The sequence below is a fragment of the Ammospiza caudacuta genome, chromosome 2 (genome assembly GCF_027887145.1).
Source record: "Ammospiza caudacuta isolate bAmmCau1 chromosome 2, bAmmCau1.pri, whole genome shotgun sequence".
NCBI lineage: Eukaryota > Metazoa > Chordata > Aves > Passeriformes > Passerellidae > Ammospiza > Ammospiza caudacuta.
This window is the reverse complement of record NC_080594.1, coordinates 117,828,018-117,855,054: the sequence shown is the minus strand read 5'-3', so window position 1 is coordinate 117,855,054 and position 27,037 is coordinate 117,828,018. Positions and strand designations below refer to the sequence as shown.

At 42.8% G+C, this 27,037-nt stretch overlaps 1 protein-coding gene across 2 annotated transcripts in view; it reads right to left on the bottom strand.

Moving 5' to 3' along the window:
• Positions 1-27,037, bottom strand: part of DSCAM (DS cell adhesion molecule) — a 403,090-nt gene that overhangs the window by 98,682 nt on the left and 277,371 nt on the right. For both annotated transcript variants that reach the window (XM_058825080.1, XM_058825079.1), the window contains exons 11-15: positions 15,840-16,036; positions 13,241-13,337; positions 11,752-11,880; positions 4,110-4,277; positions 496-566 (exon numbers count right to left, since the gene is read on the bottom strand). In XM_058825080.1, the coding sequence (XP_058681063.1) occupies positions 496-566; positions 4,110-4,277; positions 11,752-11,880; positions 13,241-13,337; positions 15,840-16,036 (662 nt within the window). The remainder of the gene's footprint in view (positions 1-495; positions 567-4,109; positions 4,278-11,751; positions 11,881-13,240; positions 13,338-15,839; positions 16,037-27,037) is intronic.

Genomic DNA, 27,037 nt, shown 5'->3' with positions numbered 1-27,037 from the left:
AATACTGGGAAAAACCTAGAAAAATTGGGTCACACAACATGCCACATTTTTTAATTATACCAGCTGATGATATTTTTATATTTATTACTCTTCATCAGTTCTCATAGACTACACTAAGACTCTGTGCAGCAAAAATCTGTCCCAAATCTATTGCAATGGGAAGAAGTTCCCATTGGTTCCAATGGTTTCTGGGGAAGTTTTACCCAGAACTACAGTGAAATTTTGTGAGTGTTTATTTCCTGAACATGTGCCCTTATCTCTGAAATCAGAAAAAAGAAGGAAATGCAAGCAGTTGCTACTTTTACTCTCCGATAGAAGGCTTTCTTTGCATGATGCTCCCTTCAAATTGTGGCAAATATTTTAAGATATGTTGGCAAAGGCATCTGTAATGTCTCTCCTGAATAAAACAACCAAGGCACAGTTGTTATAAAATTCCCCTGAAAGCATCCAAATACTGATAGAGCCTATCTGATCCACGGATGTGTGAGTATTTACCTTCCAGGTGACTCTGATGCTCTGGGAAGATATAGGCTCAAGCTGCACATCCTGAGGTGGACCATCAGGGGCTGGAAAGAGAAGGAAAATGCATCAAATGTAGCCCTCACAGCACAAGGAATTCAGCATTTCACATTAAATGTCACCACCTTTACACCCCAGCATCACAGAGGTTGGAAAACTTTTCCAAACAAAAGCAGGGCCAGGAATCTTCTGCGTTCAGGTGTCATCTCTGGCCAACAGCAAAATGCACCATGTGCCAAAACATACCAAGCTGGTAAATTAAATGAACAGAATAAAATGAATAATAGTGGTTTCCTTGGCTAGAGATACTCTCACAGCGATGTTTCTGCATATCTGGAGATAGGCAAGGGGAATTCTCAGCAGTCACAACCCTATGGGTGATGGAAAAGCAGCTGAGTTCATTTAAAGCAGGTGAGCCAGAAGCTCCTAATCCAGACAGAAAAGCAGCACAACCCATTTAAAGCAAGTGAGCCAGGAGTTCCTAATCCTGCTTTCAACTTGTTGCAAATTTTGCAGTGGGATCCCCTTTGTTCATTGGAAACTGAGCGCATTCAGACCAGTATCAGATATTTTATGCAAAATCCTTCACATTTTACACTCTTCCCCCTCCCCAGTAAGAGTTCAAACCTGGAAATCTGACAAAAAAAACTTCTAGGTGGGAAAACCTTCTTTCAACTCTTGCCTGAGCCAGGGAAACTTTCATGGACCATCAACACGGTTCTAAAGGTGTGCAGGAGGCTTTAAATGTGAATGAAAAAAGAAGGAACCTCCCTGTCAGCTGGGCAGCTACAAAGCAGATCAGGATCAGCTGGGACTGAACAGAGAGATGTGCAGTAAATTGCTTGCTCAGTGAGGTAAATCACTGCAAAGGAAAGATCTGAGGAGAGGGATGGAGCCACCTCGAGCTGCTGCAGAGGGTTCCCTTGATGCAGAATACAGCCTCAGTAAAAGGTATTAAATTCAGTTTAATAGCAGGACAAAGGAAGGAAAGCAATGAAAAGGGTGAGATGGGGCTGTTAGAGGTGGAGCAGCAATAAGTGACAACTGTGGTGAAAGGAACCAGAACATTTTGCTTTAACTGATGGAAGCAGAGACACAGAATACAGCCTGTAATGTTTAGGTTATTAAATATGTCCTATTCTCTGCCATTCCTGACTGTCCTTCATATGGGAAATTTCCAAAGCTTGAAAGAACTTTATTTCCATTCTTCTTGCATTAATACAAAGGAAGAAGAGGAAAAAGTCCACTGGCAAAAATGAGATCTATATAAATTTTTTGAAGTCTGACCTTGTTTCTGTCCTCCTGTTGATAAAAATGAATGCCACTCCTCTGGGGTTCCTTATAATGTAGTGGAATTTGAGCCAAGCATTTGATCCTTGATGGAGTTTAAAATCTGCCCCCAAAAATCCTGACTTTTCCTCAAAAGACCCCAATTTTTTTTTTTTCACAGCCCTGAATAGTTAAGTGCTCTCAGCACACCACAGGGAGATGCTAAATAAGAAGTCATTTGTTTTACATACTTAATGTCATACAGAATTTGTGGCAAGGACATAAAGAAAACCCAGGTATCCCCATTTCCTCTATTGATTTCAATATTAGGCAATGGCCATAATGCTTCTTTTTTTCTGATAGGCATTGGAGCAAGTGTGTACTGGCATCTATTTTCCAACACATGAGGTAATTGGGGTTGTATGGAAAGAAAGATGTGGTCTGAAAGCTTTGAAATTGTTCCATCCTTACCTATTCTTTTGCCACAGAGACCTTTTACAGGTTTCTTTTTAATAGAGATATTTCTTTGCAATATGTGATACAGAACCTGCCCCCCTTTCCAAGTTGCTTGGTTTTTATCTTGTATTTCTTGGACCTTTATTTTGCTCCCTGCTCATTAGCTTCTCTCTCATCCCCTGCACCCATGCTGTTCCCCACTGCCTGCTGTAAAAGCAGGGAACAGAAGTAAACAGTGATCAAACAAAAATGATGTTCCTACACTTTGCACATCCCCTGAAATAAAAACCCAGGAGAAAAACATCACAAACTCTGCCTAAGCCTGACCTCCTCCCTCCCAGTCCTTCCCTAGGTAGATCAGTGACTTTTGAATACAGTTCCACACTGCTGGTCTTTTTCTACCAACGAACAGCTCCTCAAAAAGACAGCCACAAAAGGATCATTTATTCTGAAGCCTGGTTACAAAGAACTGAATAAAAAGTGATGTTAAGGTTCCACCCTGCTCATGGGGAAGCTGTTTTTTTATTCCAAGGGCAGCTGCTGACCCTGACAACTTAATTACCAGTCAGGAAAAACTTGGCAAGTAAAAACCATTCCAAGCATGGGTGAATAAGGGAGCGTAAGAGAGCAGATCTAAGACCCAGCCTCTATTCTGCACAAGGAAGGATGGGCATTTTGCGGTTATAAATGACTGGAAGAATGGATAGTCTCTTTTCTCTAGTGATTTCACATTTTTTTTGCACAAAGGAAGAGTAAATTTCTGATCAAAAAATAAGTATTTTCCAAACAAACTCTTCACTGTTAAATCTGTTCACTGCACACTTTTCTTCTGCTGGAATGATAAAAGAAATGCAACTTATGTTGTCTCTAGCTCATTCTGCTTTCCACTGTGAGCCCTTGTGTGCTGCTCCTACTCACAAGGTCCCTCAGAAGGAAAATCATGCTTTCCTGACAAGGATTGTGTTTTCATTGTAGGAAATTCCCAGAGAAATTCAGTGGGAATTAAACAGTTGTGTTCATAGGAGGTGAACTAAAAATCAGTCTCTGGGTATTCAAATGCAAGACCAACATAAATCTTGAAAGAGAAAGGGAATTTCCACTGCTGGAAGACTGTCACCATGTTGTCCTCTCTAAATCTCCACAGAAGCAAGCAGTGCTGACTAAGCAAAAGGTAAAGGAAGGTGGAAATTCCATGTACACGAGAGTGTCTCCAGTCACCAAAGGGAAAATGCCCACACAGTACTCCTGGTGCTGATGAAAGAGAATGAAAGGTTAAATATAAAAATAAAGATCAGACTTGATGACCTTAGAGGTATTTTCCAACTTAAATGATTCTGTGATTCTGTAATACAAGAGAACAAAGATCAGGGGGATGACATTAAAGTCAGCCAAGAGATCTAAATAGAGGCTAGAAAAATAAATGGTGGGAGGGTTGAGTGAGGGAATGTTCAAATGAAGAGTTGATTCATGTGGATCAACATTCTCAAAAGGGAGAAATTTAAATTAGTTACATTAATATCTAAACATGTAATGAAAGCCACAATACCCACAGGGGAGGCACCACCACTAAAACCAGGATGTTGCTGGTTGAGTGGCCTCACTGTAGATACAGGTATGTTAATTCCAATGTCACAAGCTGAAAATTTGGAGCACAATGTCTTCTTTGGCCACTAGATGCCACTGAACAGCTTTAATTACAGCCCTGCACAATGAAGTTGCAAAACTCACGATGTTCCATGGGAATAACTCAGTACTCAGTATTTTGATACAGCTGCAGTCACACAAACAGAATTTCATGCAATGATTCCTGACATCAAAGAGAGATAATTCCCACAGGATTTAGAGGTTGCAAAGCCAGGTCATACCTGCTTCATCAGTGGTGATGGTGAGCTCGTTGCTGGCCTCGCTCTTGCCGATGCGGTTCTTGGCGTACATGCGGATGTTGTAGGTGGAGGACGGGTGCAGGTCGATGATGGTGGCCTGGTTTAGCTGAGGGGAAACATCTCTGGTTCTCTGGACAGAATCCCAAGAGTCTGTTTGATAAGAAATATCAATAGAAACGGACAAATAAATGGTGGTGTTAATGTGGGTAATACAAGCTGTTTCATGCCACTGCTGTGTTAATCCAGAAAACACATTCTGCTCCAGGCAAATCCAGTGATCCCTCCCCTTCCTTGGCATTCCCAACGTTGCCAGCAGCATTCCCAACTGGCGCAAGAGTGCGGCTGAAAACAATGGGATCTTAGCTCTGGGGTCATCAGCAAATCCACAGAAATAGCTCCTCTTTGAGGAGGTGTTGAAAGCAGAAAAGATTCCCCAGTTTTTTAAGTGCGATTTCTTACCTTTGGGGCATTGGAACAACTGCACAAAAATGGGAGTTGCTGCCCCAAAGGGATCTTCACTCAGTGAGAATGTTGGTTGTGTTGAAAATAAAAAGGGAAGGAAGGGAGTTAATAAACAGGAATAGCCCATGGGAGACCTCATTGCTCTCCACAGCTCCCTGACAGGAGGTGCAGGCAGGTGGAGACTAGGCTGTTTTCCTCGGCAACAAATGACAGCATGAGGGGACACAGCCTCAGCCTGGGCCAGGGGATGGTCAGCTTGGATATCAGCAGGAATTTCTTCATGGAAAAGGTAGTTAAGCATTGGAAGCAGCTGCCCAAGGTAGTGGTAGAGCCCCCATCCCTGCAGGTGTCCAAAGAAGGCCTGGACATAGCACTCAGTGCTCTGGGCTGGGTGACAAGGTGGGCATTGGGCACAGTTTGGACTTGATGTGCTGGGAGACCTTTTCTACCATCAGGGATTCTGTAATTCTCTGAAAGTTATCCCAGGAAAAAAAAAAAAAATCAGTCCTGGAGAAATACCCTGCAAAATGGAAATGCCAACACCAAACTCCTGCCACAGCTACTCAGCACTGACCTGGGGGAAACTGCCTGACTGAAACACAAACCCAGCCAGACTTCACCCCTATGACACCAAACCTTAGCATCCAGCCCTAGGAAACATTCATCTAACTCAGGGCAAGCCTGAGATCTCCTTCCGAGAGCCTCTGGAGTTTTGTTAATTAATCCAAGTTCTACTCCCCTGTTGATTACTTGTGTTCCATATATGGTACTGTCTCTAGAATGTTCACCCCCAAGACTATATATTGTTACCACTCCCATGTTTCTGGTGTTTGGAGCTTGTCCCTATGCTGTGTTGGGTTCTTGGGCTTTACTTTTCACTTGGCTGTTTCAAATACAACCCTGATTAAGAGGCAAATGAAACTATGGGAAGGCAACAGATGGATTTTACTCAGATTTTATTTCCCAAGAATGTGAGAAAGGAGAGAGAAAGAAAGAGGAAACAGTGTCAGAGAGAGAGACACACACAGAGTAGGAGATAATCAGCTGGAGCTACATGAGCTGTAAGGTCCCTGCCACCCCAAGCGCTGTGTAGTGTAAGAGTTGTACGGACTCCAGAAGTGACTCCACAGCTGCTTTCTGCTGAGCAGGCCCTGGGCAGGGACAGGGGAGCAGAGGGGGCAAGGCTTCAGCCACAGGCTCAGCGGCAAGTTCCTTCTGCTGCATGTTCTGTGTGCAAACTGTTATGAGTAAAAAAAGGTCACCCACTTTTTTATAAAAAGTTGTAGAGTGAACAGGTTGGACCAGTTGCTGCCAGGGTGGAGTTCTAACTGTTTGTTATTGTAATCGCTGGTCGTTTTCATTAACTACCTGTCCTTGAAGGTTAAGAATTCTTCCTTTGTCAGCACCACCCTGCCTGCTACCAAGTGGATCACCCTTCTCAGACAGTGAAAGGAGGGGACATCAGAGGGCATGCAAAATAACTTTGGACCCAGCATGCCAAGGGAAAACCACCCCACCAAACTTACCAAAATACCCCCAAAATGACGAGCCAACATCGAATTAAGAGATCAAAGTGATGTCTGGACGTGAGGAACAAAGTACAGAGTCTGCAGAAACACTGAGACTCTTTGTTGCCCCTTGCCCTGAGCAAATACCTGAGCTGGAGCCAGGACACCGAAGGTGGTAACAGAGGGTATACTCCCACTGCTCTAATGAGGATGGGACCCCCAGCTCTGCCCCCTAAGAAACAAATCTGCACATTCCTCCATTCTCCGAGCCACTCCTGGGAACGACGCCATCGAGCCTGCCAGCCTTGAGCTGATCACTTTTAATATTGACATTAAAAAGGAGAGAAGATCTGCCCTGTTTATTTCACAAACTAGAAGTGAAAATGGGGAGAAGAGCCTTTGCAGCACCTTCAAAGCCAAAGCAAGCCCGGCCAGGAGCAGCCCTTGCTCCTGGCCCACGCCCAACCGGCGCTGCCCTTCTGAGGCAGCCGGGCCACGGGCAGCGTCCCAGCGGGGCTGTGCTGGCTCCGCTCTGGCGGCTGCACAGCCCCGCTGCCAAGGGCTCTCTCCCAGCACAGCTCTCTCTCAGCCGGCCCCAACGGGCGCCTTCAGTTCAGCTGCAGAGAGCAGCGCCAGCCCTGCCCTGCCCGCCCGGCCGGCAACTCTCCCGCTGCGCTGGGGCTGAGCACTCCCTGCTCACAGGGGGCTTCTTGTGCCTTACAAACTTTATTAGAAAATACATAAATTCTTCAATAATTGTAACTGTTTTGGGTTTTTTGGTTATTTTCTAGGAAATTGTATCATAATTACATGTTGCATATTTGTGTTTTTATATCATAGATTGCAATACAAATACACAATATGTCAACCAGCTCTCCCTCCCTGCCTCTGGTTTCTGGGAGGGAAGAGAAGCCACGCGTCCCACAGGGGGTTGGCGTTTCAGGGGCGTGAGCAAGGCACAGAGCAGCCCTGGACTGTGCGGCTCTGGTGCCTCCTCCTCAACCCAGGCCTCACAAGGGAGGGGCACTGCCACAAAAACTCTCCGATTTTGTTCTCTGTTTTCTTCTGGGAGCAGCTCTAGGATGCTCACCTCATCCCCTCTTCCTGCTCTGGGAAGAAGGAGGGCTTAGTCCAGATGCCAGGGTCACTCTGGTCTTCACAGTTCTCCTGTATTAGTTCCTCACAGCTGTCATCTGAACTGGAGTGTCCTGAGGGTCTGCTGCCATTGCCTCTCCACACGTCTTGGCCAATGCAGGCTTCCCTTTGGGCAGGCTCTTGGCCAATGGATTCTTCTCCATCAGAATGTTCTGACCAGTTGCTGACATCTCCTCCAATCAACCCTTGCCCAGCGTACTCTTCCCAGTCTGAGAGGTTTTGAGAGCCGCTGACTTCCCCCTGGGACAGCTCCTGCTCAGTGAAGTCTTTGTCCCAGTCAGAGTGCTCATGGTGACTTGTGTCTTCTCCCTGGGACACATCTTCTTCTGAGTGCTCTTTCCAGTCAGAGGGCTCTTCCTGGCACAGCTCCTGCTCAGGGCACTCTTCCCCATGGGACACATCTTCTTCTGAGTGCTCTTTCCAGTCAGAGGGCTCTTCCTGGCACAGCTCCTGCTCAGGGCACTCTTCCCCATGGGACACTTTTTGGGAGTCGTTCATTTCTCCATGGAACACCTCTGCCTCTTCCTTATTCTCCCACTGGGAAAGCTCTGGCTCAATGTCCTCTTCCCACTCTTTGTCCTCCCCAGCCAAGGTGCCCTCCTGGCTCTCTTGCACTGCCCCCTCCTGCTGCCTGCTGGGGGCCTGGGCTCTCAGCTGGGCAGGCCAGGGGCTGGGGGGGCTGTGTGGGGCAGGCACTGGCCCTTGGCTGCATGGCTCCTGTGCTGGGCGCTCAACAGAAGCCTCCCAAGGGGCAAGCTCTGGGATCCCCTCTGCCGAAGAAATCTTCCCTGTGTGTCCTGTGACAGACACCTGGCACAGCTCTGGATCTCTCACCAGGAAAAGGCTCCAGTTCATCCAAGAATTGCCACCATTTCATTTCCTCATCACAGTCATCCATCCTCTCGGCCACTGCCTGCACTGACCCCACTGCTGCCTCCTCCTCCTGCTCTCTGGTGGCAGCAGAGGCAGCACCTGCCCTGCCCAGCGCCTCTCCTTGCCCACAGAGTCCGAGCCAGCAGCTGCTGCCCCAGATGGAGCTGATGAAAAGGAAGAGCAACCCAAGCCTCTCACTCCTGAGGAAGTAAAGGGAGCAGCTCCTTCTCTCTTCAGGGAGGAACTGCCATCACCAGGGACACAGAGCTCATCCAGTGTCCCCTCTGACACCCGGACCAGCAGCCAGGCTTCACTGTGCCAGGATCAGAACATCACTGAGGAGATTCTGATCCAGGACCTGACAAACATCTACAAACTGATGGAGAAGCTGGAGGGAGAGTATGCCCTCCAACAACAGATGGGTGTAGAAGAAATCCAGCCCAGCTCTCCCAGCCCCATTGGCATGGAGGTGGCTGCAGAGGCAATACCTGCCCTGCCCGGTGCCTGCTCTGTCACGGGCAGTCCTACAGTGTCCAAGGCAGAAGCTGCTGCCCCAGCTGGATGTGAGGAGAAGAAGAGGTGCCCAAGCCTCTCACTCCTGAAGAGGTAAAGGCACAGCTCCTGACTGCTCACATGCTTCTCCTGCTGGAACAGCTGTCAGTCACTTATAGCTGGCCACTTGTACAGCTCTTGGGCTCTGGCATCCAGTCCTTGTGACAGCTCCTTGTCACTGCTTTCTCTCACTTAGTACAATTCTGATTCTCTGCTGTCTTCCCATTGGGATGTGTGGGAGCACACATCTTGTTCCCATGGTGAGAGTTCTTTATTCCTCTCATCTTTCCTCTGGGAAAGCTCTGGGACACTGTCCCATGGAGAGATGGGGGAGCGCACATCACACAGTGAGAGGTCTTGATACCTCTCACCTTTCCTCTGATCTGGCTCTTGCATATCGGAATCCTCTGGGACACTCACATCTCTCTGTAAGCACAGCTCATGGGATCTCTCATCTTCCCATCCCAACTCCTGCTGCTCACTCCCATCTATTTCCCATTGGGATATCTCTTGGGCTATGACACCTTCTTCCCACTGCCTTCAGCAGCGACAGCCAGGGGCACCGAGCGCGGCCTGGCACCTTTGCCGGGCACAGGAAGCCGAGCGGGGCAGGGGCAGCGCGCAAGGCCGGGCCGGGCTGGAGAAGCGGCACCACGAGAGCCTCCTGCGCTGCCACAAGGCCGGGCCCGGCTGCTGCAGCTGCCTCGGGGCGCTGCCTGAGGCCCCGACTCCTGCAGCTCTGCCCTGGCCTCTGCGGCGCCACGGGCACAGAGCCCGGGCCGGGGCTCGCTCCCTGGTGCCCGCAGGGCGCTGCCCAGGGCTCCCCGCCCGCCGGCGCCGGGGCCGGGCGCTGAGGGACCAGCGCCGCCATTGCTGCCGCCCCGGTGAGCTCGGCTCCCGCTGGCTTTGTCCCAGCTGGGGCGTGAGGAGAGCGCTGGAAGGACTCGAGTTTCTCATTCCCTTCTCGCACATGTGCTGCTTTCCGGTGTTCTGGCGCTGCCACCCGGTGGCCATCGCTGGTACCGCACCAGCCCCGCACCCGGCCGGAACCCCCGCGGATCCCGGCCAAGATTTTGGGAACCCCCAACTCTGCGAAAGCATCGGGGACCCGGGTGTAGCCCCCTCACACCAGAGCACAATAAAGCGCAATTAAACAGAACTGTTCAAAGTTTGTCCCTAAGACTGCCCTAATGACCTAAAAAATTTTAAAGGATGGTGAAATAGGCACAAATGAAGACCCACGTCCCTTTTCCTCTCTCCAGAGCTCTTTGCACAGCTCCGATGAAAATCTCTAGAGGCTGCACAGGACTGGTTTCCATGAAGGGCCAGGTCTGAGTGCCACAGGTACATGTCTGTACAGACAGGTGATATCTCAAAGTACCAAAAGATCCTGAAACACCAAGTTCCTGGTATTCATAGTGCTATGGGATTGCAAATGGACCCTACAGGACAGGCAACTCCGTGGTCCTTCCATGGAGTAACTAATTCCATTGGGGTAATTAGTGTACCTTTTGTGTGTGATGGGGTAGACATCAACAGTGCTGAGATATCTTTGGACTTGATGATCTTAAAGGTCTTTTCCAACCTAATTTATATGATTTTATGATGGGATATGTAAGGGCTCCTAAATACAGCTCTTGCATTCTTTGTGATCGCCTGCACCTTCTCTGAAACAGAAAAGTTTTCCTGCTTGAGAAGCCTCAATGGTGCATCTGATCTAAATTCATTCCTGAGTCCTCAGGAAAGGCAGCAGAGGTGGAAAATTCTCACAAAATACAGTTGTGCAGTTTACAGCTTCACTATGGTCTTGGCAGAGTGTTCCTTGAATGTATAACCTAAATTTTGTTCTGTCCCTTTAATGCCTGGAACCTGAGAAGTTTTCTTAATTCTTCCTCTTTGTTCTAAATTGCCCCAACTACCCCATGCAAGTTCTCCATAAATCATCTTTAGTATTTCATCTTCTCAGTCATTCAATTAATGACAAAATTCGTATGCAAGAATTTTAAAAAACCTGATCTGAGTTTCTCCAAACATTCAGCCTCAGACTTTAAAAACTGACATTTCTGTTGTTTGCAGTAAGAAGAAGATAATCTGCTCTTGTTAGGACATGACCTCCAGGATTTGTCTTCAGATACAGACAAATATTTTCTTTGACACCAATTCTGCTGCCCACTTCTTTTCCTTTCTTTTTTTTTTAACCTTTATCAATATATTGAGTCCTGATATTTCCATCCAACCTGTCTCGCTCTTGATTTATCATTCCATATTAGAGAGAAATCATTTTTCAATGCAAGTTCACTTAATCTTTGCCTGCATTCTGCATTATCACTTGAAAACATCAAACTAAATCTAGCAAGGATTTTTTTAGAGCTCTGAAATCCATTCTTGTCAGTGTGTCAATAGAATGGAAGCACCTCAAGTCATCCTAAACGGGGTTGTGCTGAGTTACACCATTCTTAAATATTTATTCTTGTATTTGAGAAATAAAGACATGTTTTAGTGTGAGAAAGGAGTTAATCAGGCGAGAATGATTTTCAAAAGCTTTTCTGGAGCAGGTGGGTGGTTGGAAAGATAGGAAAACAATCAAAAAAGAAAAGAGAGCCCAGAAACTTTTAGGTGTGCATATCCCTTGAAGGCAGCCTTGCCCAATGCACATCTCAAAACCTGCAATTTCTGACTTCAGCCTCAGTGGAGAATTTCCACTCCTCATCTTTCAGGTACATTATCAATCTCTCCTGTACATTATTGATTTCATTTACAAAACCAGGGCTAAAATGATGATCCATGATTCAACACTCTTGAAAATGTTTTTTCTACTAATGAAAACATCACAAAATTTTTGCCTCAGTAAATATAGCATGAAGTGGTAAAAGGGGAAAGCAGCAATTGCTAAATTTACCATCTTTACCACAAAACAAACAAAAAGGACAACAAACGAAGATAAATCTTCCCACGGAAGATTAAACAAACCGTTACAAAAATTCCATCAGGCAGTGTCAATTTATGAATTAGCTTTTGCAGCACGGACTTGGTGGGGAATGAGCAGCAGGGGGATGACTGAGGTTGTTCCCTACCTGACTTGTTCTTGCACTCGATGTCGTAGCCAGTGATGGGGCTGTTGCCATCGAAGCCCATGGTCCACCTGAGCGCGATGCTCCGAGCTCTCACCTCGCGGATCTCTATCTCAGGGGGGTCGGGGGGCTCTGGGCAAACACACAACACACACACACAGCTCTGCTCAGAACACAGCCCTTCCTCTTAGCAGGGGCACAGCAACCAGCGTGGCACTGCCTCAGCTTTCCTGGCATTTCTTTGGCCACTTGTGGGGACCCTGATCCTGTTAATCACCCGCTGGAAATATCAGCATTTTTCAATTCAGAGTCACTGGTGTAATCTTGAATACTGGCTCCTCTTTAACCTTCTTGATTGCATTTCCTTAAAATCACTCCAGCTTGGACTTTCATCCCAGGAAAGATTTTTTACCTCAAACACCACATTTCCCTGATACTACTATCAGTGATTTTACTCAAAAAGTGATTGTAGAAATATGAGTACTAAACGCAAAAATGCTGAATTTGGTGGAGAGAGAGAGTAAAATTTCATTCTCTTTGAGTGCGTTTAAAAGTCTTACTTCAATAACAGATTAATTTGATTAAATCACTCTGAAAGTTCTCTCTGCCTCTAAAGTTAATGTTGCAAATAAGCAGCACCTAGACCCATTCTAATGTCCCTTTAAATGGTCTTGGAAGCTTAGATGAGCAGTGGTGGAACTGGGAACCTGTCCCCAAACTCCACCTGAATTTTTCAACAGGGCTGCCTTAGGCATCCTCTGGAATCTGCTGCTACTTGGAATCAAGAGCAGGGAGAGAGAAATCTGCAAGTTGTAGGAATTTGTTGTGAGCAGGCTCAGAGAGGCACAGGAGGAACCAGCACCACATGGGAATGAGCAGTGGCCAGTGGCTGAGTCCTGCCTGTGCCCTGCATTTCAAATATTGTCACCTCTCCAGGACTTGCTGTTTCTGCCCTGTGGGAGGGGAACCCCAGCCCCAGGCAAGATAAATTCCTAGAATTTGGATTGTGCAAACTGCTCACAATTTATTTTGATTGATTAGACTTGAAATGTTTTGCTTTAAGTTCCACAGTAGGTTTAACATTTCTCTACAGATGAAGTGAGATCACTTTTGCTTTATTTTAGACCTGGGCTTGAAGCACATTTGTTCTTTAAAATTAAATGCAACCTGCTCTCCCTCAATCCTCCACATCTACAGTCCTTACTGAAGATATTAGTTTTAGGTATCTTTGGCAATTGTCAACTACTGCATTTAAGAAAAAAATTCTAATTAATTTGTATAGGTCTAGAAGGACTCAAGATTATCTTTTATTTTGATATAAGCTGTGATGCTGGAAAATGAAAGACCGAGAACCTTAATGCAACTCCACATTTCTTTGACAATGAGGAACACATTTAATTAAGAATCAGAACCTCCCTGCCCCCAGCAGATTTCTACACTTCCTGTCCTACAATAGCTGTGGGGTTTTTCCCTCGTGTTGCCCTCTCCCTACCTTGCACAGTGAGCTGAATTATTCCACGATCCTCCCCGTAAGAATTGATGGCGTGGCAGGAAAAGAAGCCAGAATCTTCACGCACAGTTGGCAGAATCTATAGGAGGTTGGAAAAGAGGTGATGGATTGAACAGCACACAGAGAAAACAAACCAACAGCTTGTCTGTGTGGCACAAGAAAAATCACTCAGACTGTTCTCCCTGACAGCAATAAATAGATATGGCAGGTTACACACATACAATTGCATAGGAAAGCTTCCAAAATGCTGAGATTATCAAAGCCAGCAGCACCTGGTCTGAGGACACAGGCTATCAGTTCAACACGTGTAGTCAGGAGCTGGAGCTCCTCCTATTCCTGCAGCTTCTCCTTAGGAGCCTTGTTTCCAGATCCTCACAACTTTGCCAAGCATTTAACTGTTGGCTGAAATTTGCCATACAAAATGGTGCCTCCTGCTGCCTCCAAATTTTTCTGGCTATTTCTGATAATAACTCAAGTGGCTGAAGTGTGTGTGGGGGGAAATAAAGGTTCAAACACTGGTGGTGAACCCTGTAGTGTTTAGCATGGTGCCTCATAATAAAGTTTTGTGTGGTCTTTCTTTTCAATTTGCTAACAGCAAGGACATTTATATATAATATTTACAAACATGATCATAATGATATTTTTCTACAGGACCATTGCTGCATTCAAGGTATAAGAAAGAAAAAAAAATTAAACTAGCAGATATTTGAAATACCATTTCCTTCTCATTGTTCAGTGTGCTGCTCCACAATTTATTTACTGTGCCCTGTTCAAACTGTGCCCTGAAAACAGACATTCATTTTCTCACAGCATTTTCCTCTGAATTCACCCATTGCAGAAACAGGAGTGAATTTATTTTCATCAGTCCTTACACCATGAAGAGCATTGCCACCATTTCATGTAGGGAATTAAGGAAGCAGATGTATGATAACATTTGTGGCTGCTTGACAAGTTGCCACATATTAGCTGAGCCATGGAAACTCCACGTGCTCTTTATTCCTCAGCAACACCCAGGTGATGTGAGCACAACTCCCAGTCACCACTGGTTAAGATAAATGAATTAATTTCCCACTTGCTGCAAGGAAATTGGAGAGTTATCATCTGAGATGTGGCAACGTGTCAAGCTGTGTTCACTTGCACGTGTGGCTGAGCTGAAAAACAAAAATTTCCAGAGCCCAATTTGAGACTTGTAGGGCCTTCCTCCCCCTCCCTCAGAGTCCTGAGCAATAAATGGCTTTTCATGTGTTCATAACAGCTTCCACTGAGTTCAGCTGCAGCCAGGAGGGCTTGGTGCTTCTGCAAATCAGACCCCAAGGGCTCAGGGCAAGTGCCCAGAAAACAAAGAACACACAATTAATTATTGGCCATCTGTGTAAAGTTTGGTCTCAAAGATCAGCTTTGCACCACACAGTGCTGTTCATTACTCAACCCTAATTCAGCCCCAGTGAAAATCCAAGTCCTGTCTCACTGAGGCAGGGGTCCTGCCGAAATAATAAAAGCTGAGTCCACAACTAAAGATTACATCATCATGCAAAAGCACTGAGCTCAAAGCTTTAGAGACAGCCTTGATCTGCCACTTTCTGCTTTTTGGGGTGTTTTATCTCTCAGAAGTGAAAGATTTTGTATGTAACACACATGGATGTAGAACACCATTGCTGTACACAACTGCTTCAGAAAACTCTCCAAGCAGGACTCCAGCCTTCCAAATAGAAATGTAGTTGTCTATCCTGAGGTTATCTTATTAAAATCAACAAGAATGATGGCCTAGGGGTCAATCCTATAAACAATATTATTTGTATCACACAAATACTAATAGGAACAAAATCACACATAGAATTTTTTGTTTCTCATACAAATCAGTGACAAAGATTTCTCACAGAGAGCAAACCCATAATTTTACTGGATGTCATCCAAAACGGGTTTTGGCTGGTAAAGAAAGAAATCTTTCATAAGAGTTACACTAAAATTTAGACAATAACCAGACAGATAAAGAATTAGTGCCTTGGGCCTGATAAATACACTTTTCAAATGTGATTGAAAATGGATAATGAATATTTTGGAGTAAGAAAAAAGAAGAAAGATCCTTCTAGATTTCATAAAGCACACGTAAAACTACTTTGAATCCTGACTTTATAAAGTGGTCTCACAAGCCCCACCAAGTGAAAGGAAGGGAGAAGAGCACTTTAAAAAGGCAGCATTTTTTCTCAAAGCAGTTTAGTGATTTTGGTGAGGGTAAGTGTGACACACATCAGAACTTGGTATTTGCCAGAGTTTATCAGCAGTTTGGTCAAACTGATTCAGGGAAGGACACACTAAGACATGAGCCACGCTGCTCCCGAGACAGAGAGGATTGAGTGTTGTGCTTGGCTCACTCTCTTGCTGCCTCTGGAGTGTGGAAAGAGGGAATTTTTCATTAGGGATGGATTGCAGAAGTTTCCTCTCCCTCTTCTGGCTGCCCCACCATGCACGGAGCGAGTGCTGGGGCTCTGGTGTTGTCATTCTGGCCCTGCACCTAAATCAAAACCAAACCAAGCACACCTTGACATATCTGTATGATTTGGGGGCCAGTTTGTTTTCTTACCTGGAGGGTGGAAATCACTTCGTCCCCAACTTCCTTGGTGGAAACCAGGTACCGGGACATTTCGGGGTTAATGATCCGGTCTTCCTTCTCCCAGCGGACTATGATGGGTTTCTCTCCATGAGCTGTGCAGCTCATCTCCTTCTTCTGGCCTTGAGTTGCCAGGGTGGTGTTTGGGTAGGAGGTTATCATAGCTGGAACTAGAAACAGACAGAACAAAAAAAAAACCAAGGTTGTTCCTCAGTGAGCTGAAGGGTTTGATGATACAAGGTTGGATTTTCAATCTGTGTCTCACTGAGCTTGTCCATATTGAATCAGGTAGAAATAAATGTGAAAAAGGATTTTATTTTCATTCCTGTGTTATGAGAACTGATGGGCCTGAAAGGGAACTTAGCAGAAAGGAGTTGGAAGTGGACAATAGAGGGTGTGAATCCCAAAGGAAGCCTGTCTTCATTTGTTTTGCTACTCACAGGGCAACTTAATTCAGCATTCAGTATTCAACATAATTCAATATTCAATATTCACAGCACATAAAGGGACTTTAACTAATAAGTGTTCAGATATGTGGACAATAAAGAACTGATAAAAATGTCTGCTTCCTTCTGACGAGCTGCTGTTCTACTTGCTGACTGTTATATGTTTTACCAGTGTGTGTGACAGTAATGATCTATCAAAATGAGGGCTCAATTAAACCAGGAGCTGCACAAAATTAAAAGAAAGGCTCTGCACCAAGGAGCTTACAGACCATGGATGTGTTGAGTGTGTAGCTGAACTGTGCTGAACTGAAAGTATAATTAAACTGACAATAAACCTAGCTAGATTCGAGTTTTTATTGTACTCAGAAGGTTTTTGCAGAACAGTTTGGACATACCTGTCAACTTTATTAACCATTCTTTAAAAAGGGCTTAAATTTTAATGTTGAAAAAAGTACTCTTCTTAGCAAGAATAGTCTTAAACCTGAAGTATTTTCATGTTTTGGAATTAAAATTTCCTGCTAAGAGGAAGAAAAAAAAGTCCTTGGAATGTTTTATTGCAAATCCAAAACATCTTTGAAACAGGATGATCTCTTGGGTGTCCTTCCCTCCCCACATGGTTTGTCCACCAATGAATGGCACCTGGATTTTTGTCTCTAGAAAGAATCAAAGCCCACAAATCCTTCAGTTCAGGCCCAGGAGAAGCTGGAGATCCCTGGACAGGACCCAGAGCTGTTCTTTCTGAATAAATCTGTCCACTCTTCTGGAACATGTGAGGCATCAGCAGTGAACCCCCTCCCTGAGCTCTTGCCCTCCAGGGCTGCCTCCTGCAGTAGCCCCAGTCCCTTGTTTCTATGCATGAATCGTTGCCTCTTCTTATCACAACTCACTCCTTCCATCTGAGCCTCTCTGGGTCCTGTTTTAATCAGATGACACTGGCAGAGGATCTGATTCGAGGCCTTCCCAGGCTTTCCCCTTGCACAGGTTGTATTTGTTGCCACACAGCAGAATAATAACCCTTATTTAAATAAATTACTTTAATTGCCAGCCCGTAATGTTAATGCTTGGTGGCATGACCTTTTCACATGCCAGAGCTGTTAATGCTTGCAGATGACAATATGTCAGGATGCAGCCCTTTCTGTTCAAAGGCTTCCTGACCCAAACCAAACTGATCTGGAGATTAACAGGGCCTGTGGAGCTGTGGGTTTGAGTTACCAATGGGATCTGATTCCAGGAGGAACTCTGAGAAAGATCTTGTGTGAGGCAGGAGGCTCCTCATGCACTAGTGATGAAGTACCTCTTGTTTAACTGTTTGGGTATCAGGTACTCATCAGCTTTGTCCAAGAGAATTTGAAGAGAAGAAATTATGAATAATCAAAATAGAAAATGTGGATGAGTCTGATTCCATATTCCAGAGAATGAAAATAGCCTCAGTTTCATGTGTGTGCCCAGGTACCCACAAGGAGGTTACTTTCAGAAGTTGTTTTTCTGTGGCCATCTGCTTGTTCCTCCAAACTCAGAACAAGCAGGGCTATGCAAGATCACAGGATCATTTAGATTGGAAATGACCTCCAAGACCATGGAGGCCAAGCTGTGCCCAATCCTCAATGTGTCACCAGCCCATAGCACTGAGAGCCACATCCAGGCCTTCCTTGGACATCCCCAGGGATGGGGACTCCAAACCTCCCTGGGCAGCCCCTGCCAATGTCTGAAAACCCGTTCAGTGAAGAAATTCTTCCTGAATTTCTACCTGAAATAGTCCCATACATCCTTTTATGCATTTTGTCCAATAGGAGACCCCATTCAAAAGAGTGCCAGGCTGTTAAGGAGTCCACATTACCATCATAAATTTGTGCCACCTCCTTTCTTCCTTCCACAATGTCCCCAGCCTCCCACATGTCCCTTCCTCTGCACATCTCTGTCCCCTCATCACAACGGCCTCCATGTCCCTTTCACCTGTCCTTTCTTCCTGCTTCCACCTCCTCAGGTTCTCACATGTCCCCTAATCCCTATACCTTTATACTTTCCTCTTCCAGCCTCATTTCCTGTCCCTAATTAAATCAGTCAACCCCCAAGCCACCTAGAGGGTATTCCCTACAGCTGCATTGTTCTTCCCATCAATATCCCCTTCTTGGAGTTTCCCTGGTGATGGTAAAAATGTTCTGAACCCACACAGTAGATAAGGGGTGAGAGTTTTGTGCCTACCCACGAGGTACCAGAGCTCCCTGCCCTGGCAGGTCCATCCTCCTCCTGCTTCACGAGCAGGACCACACAGAAAATGGGACACCTGGACTTGGATTGAAACCTCACAGCCATCCAGGAGCCTGTCCCAGTCACTCCTGCCTCTCTTCTGTGGCAGTACCAGCTGTGGGTTTCTCTGGGTCTGGATTGAAGGCACTTGAGATGGTGTTTCATGTTCACACTCAGGTGTTTATTATTTCTGATCAGTAAAACAGTCTCACTGCTGTGAGTTCTGCAGCTTTTCATTAGAAGGCACAAAATGGCCAACAATCTCTTGTTACAAGGTCTTTTGAGACTAAACTATCCAGTGAAGAACTGACACCTGGATTATTTTCCCTTTTACCCCAATAACTGATCCCAAAGAGCTGCAATGGGGACTTTTCTGCCCAATTACAAAATGCCACCCAAACCCATGGAGAAGGAGGAAGAAGCAGCATGAAGAAGAAACCCAGGACAACACCCTGTGCCCTCCATCTTGCTTCCATCCACAACATACTAAAAACTCCAAAACCTCAATTTCTCACCTAAGTGATGCACCTACACTGCTCTCTATAATCTGTTTCACACTTTTGTGGATTCTGGTCTATTCTGGAGTTCAGGAAACTTTCTCCATGGATGGGGGTCAGAGTCAGTGCTGCCCTGGGGGTCAGGGCACCCCAGAGCAGACACAGAAATATTTCCAGTGCTCTGGGTTTCCACACTCTTCCAGCTCCTGCACTGGGTGACAGTTCCAAACCAAACCCCATGACTCCCTATCTTGCTTTTAAAAACCAGAGGCTTCCTTGGAAAGCTCATTTTCCCCCCCAACAAACTTTCTTAATAAGAGCAGCATAAAAACATGTAAAGAAAGATGACTTTATTCCTCAGATACAGCTTTATCCCTGCTTATCCTTCCCTTCTCCTCACATAATCTTCCACATGGATTCCTTATTGCCATAGCAATGCCTCACAGCTAAATATTTCCCCTTCCTACAAAGCTGATTTTTTTCTCTTCACAATTTATCTCCAATGATTCTAAACCATAAGCTCTTCTTTTTATCTTCCTCTATGTCAAAAGATTTCTGGTAACAAAGCCACATTCCCAAGGATATTTTAGGCAACATATTTCTTCATCCTCCAACTATCTTTAATCAAATTACTGATGCAAATAACTGAGATAAATATGCTGGTTCTTTAGTGACAAAATAATCTAGAAAACTGTAAATAAGCAAGCTAAATCTGCACTACATATGCATGAGATATTCTCTTAGGATGTCTTAAAAATAAGTGAAGGCATTTAGAAATGTATCAAGATGATTCAGATGCCATATTAAGTGTGGCTGTGCCTTATATCTCTTCAAAAATGTGCATTATGTACAGACACATAATTATATTTATAGATATTTATATAAGAGAATCTGGGGAGGGAAGGGCATGTTGCTGTGCAGGTTCAAGGAATGGATATTGCCATGTTCCACAGTTTTGGAGGAGTTTCACTGGGGGACAAATTAATCCAGTTCTGTTTTTTTTGGGGTTCTCCATGTCTGAAGCCATGGGGTGCTGGGCACAATTAGAGATCTACTGGTCAAAACTGGACAAAGTAGAAGCTACAATTTCTAAGTCATGGCAATTTCCAATTTCAAGGTATTCATACCTCTGCCAGCAGCATTAATCCAGGAGTTTTCTCTGTTTAGAGTTGGACTTTATTTTGGAAAGCTGATTTATTTGCTGCTTTTCACAGGTGAACCCACTGTTTTCCCCTTTCTTCATGGAAACACAGCAAGAAATAATTTAAAAATATTTAATTATATTATTATCATTACATTATTAAACAATTTTTATTATAGCATTAAATATTATTGCTATACTAATGCATATCAAAATATTAGATTGTACAATCATATTAATTAGCAATTATAATGCTAATAATAAATTCTTGTTGATGTAATGATTGCTTTTTAGTACTACCAACTTCATTAAAATCAAAGTGCAAAATTCAGTAGTTTGGGTTATCCTTAAGAATTGTGAAAGTGGCTCAGACAAAACAAGAACTTTTTGTCCTACTCATGAAGAAAACTGAATCTGGGCCTTTCCTAAGATTCAGTAAAAATTACTTAATCTGACTTATTTTTTCTCTGCTACTGCTGAGTGTTTCATCAGGAACTGAGTCCAAATTAAAATGAAAATATTTAATTACTTTGATAAAGACCAATCTCATTATCCAGATTAACAAGACTGTAGGAAGTTGAGTAAAGCTTGTGAAGGGTATCAGAAACTTTTGAATCCTTTTAGAATAAATCTTTATGAATTAAGAGAAAACAAAAATTCACGTCAATTTAAAAAATTATATAGAGAGCTGGGGTGGAGGGAGGTATTTTTTCCCTCTTTCACCTCATAGATGGGAATAGCCACATTGGAAAAAGCAAATTAAAAATCTCCCATTCAGTTTGTAATTAAACACTTAATATCCATATATCATTCAGAAAGGATTGTAAGACTCAAGTTCTCAGTATTTTTAAGAATTATGGTCCTTTCTAACCCAAAACCATTCTGGGATTCTCCTGGTCTGATGATCTCTGGCCTGGCAGAGTGTTCTCATATTTTGGCTCCATCACTGGATCCTGCTGGAACTGGCCAGTCTGGGGAAATATCTGTAGCCAATGTTTGCAGATTTATCTTGCAAACATTGAGAAAATATTGAAAAAACGAACTGAAATTCGAGTTTAACATTTAAGCCAAATTCAGCTGTCCTTTCATTCTGCCACAGTGAGGACACTTCTCTCCATCACAAATGGGATTTTCCTACCTCAGAAATTCACTTTTCTTCGATCTGCTTTTGCTCAGGCAGAGAAAGCTCATGCAAACACATTACTTGTATTTAAGTGAGCCTAGCTGTCACACTTTTATATGTTGGCCTATGTATTTGTTAGTTTATTTTCAAATTTAGTAGACTTTCAGGAGTCAGCAGGAGCTTTGCTAAAATTTGTAACTTCAGTTTTCCCCTTCTGATGGGAGACATTTGGGTTTACTTAAATATCATATCTATGGAATTCAAATGGTGAAGAAAAGAGAATTTTGAATCAATAGGATTTCCCAAGCACTTCAGTTTAAACTCATAGCTCCTTGGTAAAAGTCAAGCCTGTTCAGCAGGTGAAAATCATTCTCTTAATCCTCATCCTCAGGAAATGTCCAAGATTAGGAAACAAATTCCGTGTCTCAGAGGGTCAAAGAATGTAAACACACCAAAAAAAAATCCCATTTTTATGTATACAAGTTATTATAGATAATAATATGGACATATAATTAATGACAACTTCTTTCTACCAATAGTCACTAATAATGAAAATTAACTTTACATTTTGGACCTACTTGTGTTTGTTTTTTGTGAAAACCTCCTCAGAGACATGTTCTCTTAGGATAAATATTTTTAAAATTCCATTTGAGTTATTCAATCTCTTCATGAAGGTGATTTTAGAATGGAATATTTTATTTCTTGGAATCAGTAAAGAATTTTTTGTTCAAGCAATACAATTCCCAGATAGAAACCATTCTGGGTGAATTGTGCCAGTAATCAATATGGCATGAATTTCAAATTTAAAAAGCCAATGCTTTTAAATTCATAGCCATTGATGTTTCAGATTAGAAAAAAATAATTTCAAACATGTAAACCTGAGAAATTTGAGAAGTAAAGATTTGATTAATTCATATGACAGACTGAATTATTTACTCATTTAGTTTCAGGAGTCTGTAGTATATAGGGAATAAATTCCAAAAATTTATTTATAAGTATATTCTTGAAAATATTTTAAAATAAAGCTGAACAAAGCAAATTGCCTTCTACCCCAAATCTGCCCTAAAAGGAAGACAAGTAGCTTTTTAATGCATTTTTTAATGAATGAATTGCTGGACAAAAGGCAAGAGATTCATTAGCAGTTCTATTGGCAAAAAAATTTTCTGACAGAAAAGTATAAAAACCAACAGTGCTGTGTAAAAAGAAAGGCATCAAACACAGAAATGGCAGGTCCAGTGCTTTATAAATTTGTATTTCAAACCCAATAACAAAAAAAGAGACTCAGTGCTTTGTAAAAACTGCCTTATTAGGACACCCATATAAGGTAATCTTTGGAGAAAAAAAAATCTAAAAATAAATAAATACTGAATGGGAATGAATATGGCTTCTGTGCATCCTCAAACACCATTTCAGCCAAGTTACTTTGATTATAAACATTATTCCAACATGTGTTTCCAAGCTTGAACAGGCCTTGTTTGATGCTGAGCTGGAATAAAGTGACAATGATGTCTGGAGTCCTTGGCAGCTCCACCAGCGCCTCCTGATCTGATTGAGTGTGTCAGGGCAAAGGCTGTGAACATTTAGGGTTCATATCTTATTCACTCAGAAGTGCTTTCAGGTCACATTAGAGGAAGAGAAGTTGATTTATTTTGCATGACAACTATGAATTTTAACCAAAAGACGCATTAATAAAATAAAAAAGGGCTTTTCACTCAAATCACAAAAGCATTTTTTTCCTCTTCCCAAGGTCTTTTCTTGATTTAGTTCTGTGTTTGTACAGTGCAGACTGATGGCTTCAGATGATACACAGGAGACCAGCAGCTGCTGCTGTTTCTTGGGCTTTCCTTTGACTTTGACATGGCTCTGAAATGAATGTGACTTTCTCTTGCACCTTCAATTCCCATTTTGTCCAACTGCACTTCCAGTAACCAAGGGAAGGGAATGGGGGGATGATAAGCTGACAGCTTTGTCCCCTGCAGCAAGCTGTACTGAAAGCCTGTGGAAATGAGTTACAAACTGTGGGAGCTCACACGAGGCACTGGGAAATCAGTCTCATCAAAAGTTGGCTAATTGTCAAAACAAAAATTAGTGATCGAAAAACCATTTTGTTACCGCGTATGTAATTGTGATTTATGGAGACTTAGACAAAGATCATCTTCCCATGGAAGAAATTTATGACCAATATTAATTTTACCATCATTGACATCGTTGGGAAGCCTAAAAATTAGCACCAGAAACATGTCTCCATTAATTAGAAATTCCTTGGGCCACTTTCTGTTCCAAATCAATTATGATCTTTAATCAGCCTGTTATAAAAGCCAGGCTGGAAAGAGCAGGAATGTTAAACAGTTAAAACTAGCAATACATAATTTTAGATAACTTCTCCAATGCTTTGATCTTAAATTGGATTCAGTCTGCCATCAAGATGGCATCAAGTTTTAATGTGAAATGAGAGGGTTACTGCTATCATAATTGTAAAGCACAGCACTCTAATTTTTGGTGACTTACTGAATGCAAATCAGTTAAAAACAGAAACTGTGGAATCCCATGGGACAGTGGAGGTTTTTTTAGGTTTTATTTATTTAAACAAGTTTTTATGCTTTAAATTCTCTATTTATATCCTTTCATTAAGATCACCTGAACAATTTACAAGTTTAAATGAAAAAAAAAAAAAAAAGGCAGAAAGTGACTGGAAAGCACAAGCTTTAATCAGGCTTTATTTTATGACCCAGCAGCTCCCATAAGTCTTTTAGATTTTGGAGGCTGTGAAGTGACATGTGTAAATGTCCCTCCCTGGGGAAGAGAAGCAAACACTAATTGGGGTATTGACAGGTTTAAATGAAGCAGAAACACACCAAGAAAGTCTGGCTCCAACAGAAATGAGTACTGGGGAGTGGGGCATGCCGGGACATTAATGGTTTTCATTCACTGCTCACTCATGCAAGTAAATATATTTTTAAGCACAGAGACCTGGGTCTATAACAGCTCAGTTCTGAGCTAAAAAGCCATGAAATGCTGTCTGCTGATGTATAAGAAACAGGGCTCTGCTAGAACCAGTCTCCTCTGGCTATCCAGAGGGAATTATAATTTTATTTTCTACATAGTTGCAGATAGACCAATATAATCTGGCACTGTGATGGCAGGAACAGACTCTAATGTATTTAAATCAGCAAGACACAACACTGTATATTTAGCAGCCACTCTCTATATGAATTTATTAGCATAACCAATATAAATAAATACATTTTCTGCATATTAACACTCACAGAGAGGTGTTGCTGCATTGGGTGAATATTCAAAAGCATTCACCTGGGCACAGGGGCCAAGCATGTTTATAAAACCCATGAGTGGTTCAACACAACAGGTCCTCTGGTGGCTAAAAATAAAAGAATATTTCTGTACTGGGCAGGGGACAAAAGAAGGCCTTCCATTGGGCCATCTGTCTTGTTTTAAAGACAACAAACATCTTATTGATGATAAAAGGACCTCAGGGTGAGCTGATCAGACTTTTGCAACCAACCTTCAGAATTCCAGCTTAAACTCAGGGAAATCAAGTGCTAAAGGCTTGATCTCAAATCCACATTCTCTTAACTAAGGAGATTCAGAACATTAATAAATGCTACAATCCCAGGAAAGGCACAAAAGGACATTCAATGAGGGAGAATAAGATCCTAATAAAAAGCTCTGAAGATATTTATTTTAGTTTTATTTCATTTATCCAGTAAAAATTCTGCCCTTTTTTAGACACCATCTGGGAATAATAGTTTGGGAATGGTCTGATGACCTTAGTCTGCTTGTTTCTGCAAAACCAAAACCTTAATTCTCCATCTATTTCATATTTTCTTTTCCTCTATATGGTCCAGTTTCTACTTTTAATGCCCATCATGCCACAAGTTTCTAGAGGGAAAGCAAATTTCAATAAAAGCAGAAAATTTCCAGAAGAGTTGGGAACCATCATGAAGGCTGTACAGCCTAGGAAAAGCTGATTAACGAGCTAAAAAAAAAATTATCAATGAATTAAATTAACAACTAATTAATAAAATTTTTAATAAAAATAAATTAATAAGTTTTAAATAAACAATTTTTTAGTAGCTGTCTCATGGAAATAGGGAATTACTAGCAAAGAGAAACAAACAGGGCTTAGAGCAACAAAATATTTATAAAGATATTAAATGTAATATTTTTTGAGATACAATCACCCATAAATTAGAAGCAGCTCTTACAGCAAATAAAAATCAGAAAGGGAAACTTTTCTTGCTTTTATGAATAGGAACCTTCATTGGGAATTTTTTTGGTGATTTTTTACATTCATTGTTATTGTGTCTTTGCAGTGTTTTATCTAATCTGAATTCTAGGCCTTGTGTGCTGAGTATTTTGGGATTGTTTCACTGAATAGTTAACACTCTCAGACAAAAGCAGAGGCTGAGAATTTGGCTCCAGTGCCCAAACGTCTGAGGCCACAGGAAGAGCACCCTAATTTGGACCTGGATTATAGTTATTTTGGCTCATTCAGAGCTGCCAATGTGCTCATCCAGCTGGGAGCCAGAGAACAGCTGAAAAGAAGTTTTAAAGCTGAATTTTACAGTGCTGATGTTGACAGTGCTTTGCTGTACAGGGTCCCTAGGGATTTATCACCTCTATAACTTAGGTCAAGGTGTTTTTGTGCCTGCACATGCACAGGCACATGTGTGTGAGTTAAAAAATGGGAAAAACCCGAAAATATTTTCCAACAAAGGCAAACAAGGAGAATTATTTTATCACCTGGGGGAAAAAGAAAAAGGACAAAGCAACCCTCACTGTCTCCTTCCCTTGACTTCCAGCTGTCCCACGCATCCCTCTTTTCAAAATGTTCTTAAAAAGAAATGTTTCTGTTTCTCTGGAGGCCCCTCAGCCAAGGGGAGGCACCATAAATACTCGTGTTTGAGGCAGGAATAAATTATAGCCATCCATCTCCTGGACAGAGTGTGGCACAGGGCTGGGGGTCACTTTCCTTCCCACTTTCCAAGGAGTTCAAAGGACTTGGTTTATAATTTTTTTCCCCTTTAAATTGTATTTCAAGGGAATAGAAACTCCCATTACCTCTTGCACGTGCCCAAAAGCAGAGGCCAAAATGGCACTGCTGATAATGTAAACAGCAGAAAAGGAAGAAGAAAGTCGTGTTTGCAAGCAGGGTTTGACATATTGTAGATGACAGATGCTGAGTGTGATAAATGAAGCAGCTGGTTACAAGGGCAATATGAAAATGCTACTTTGACTTTTTTTAAAATCAGGTTGTCAAATGTTTCTTTGTTAATCAGATCCTTGAAACACAAAACCACAAAAGCTGTGCTTAGATCTAAGCTTTGTACCTAAATTATTAAATTATCTTCATTTGGCCTTAGGAAATACAGGAGGTTTAAGGGCTGATTTGGTCAATCTGGGTTTTGTTTTTTAAGGGTTTTTAGATTATATTTCATTATAAAAAGAATAATCACAAAGGTATAGTGTGAGTTTATACACTGTATAACAGCCTCATTAGTCACATCCCCAGAGGGATTTTATGTTCAAGTTTTATTGCTTTTTCTACGATACATTTTAGAGTTTCTTGTAAGTTGGTAGAAAGGTTTTTAGAACCACTCCTGTTGGGGCTTTGGACTGTAAGTTATTTTTTCTTTAGAGAACAGCTAATTTATTTGACCTAAAACTTTTTATGAGAATGTGGTCTCTTTGACAAAAGG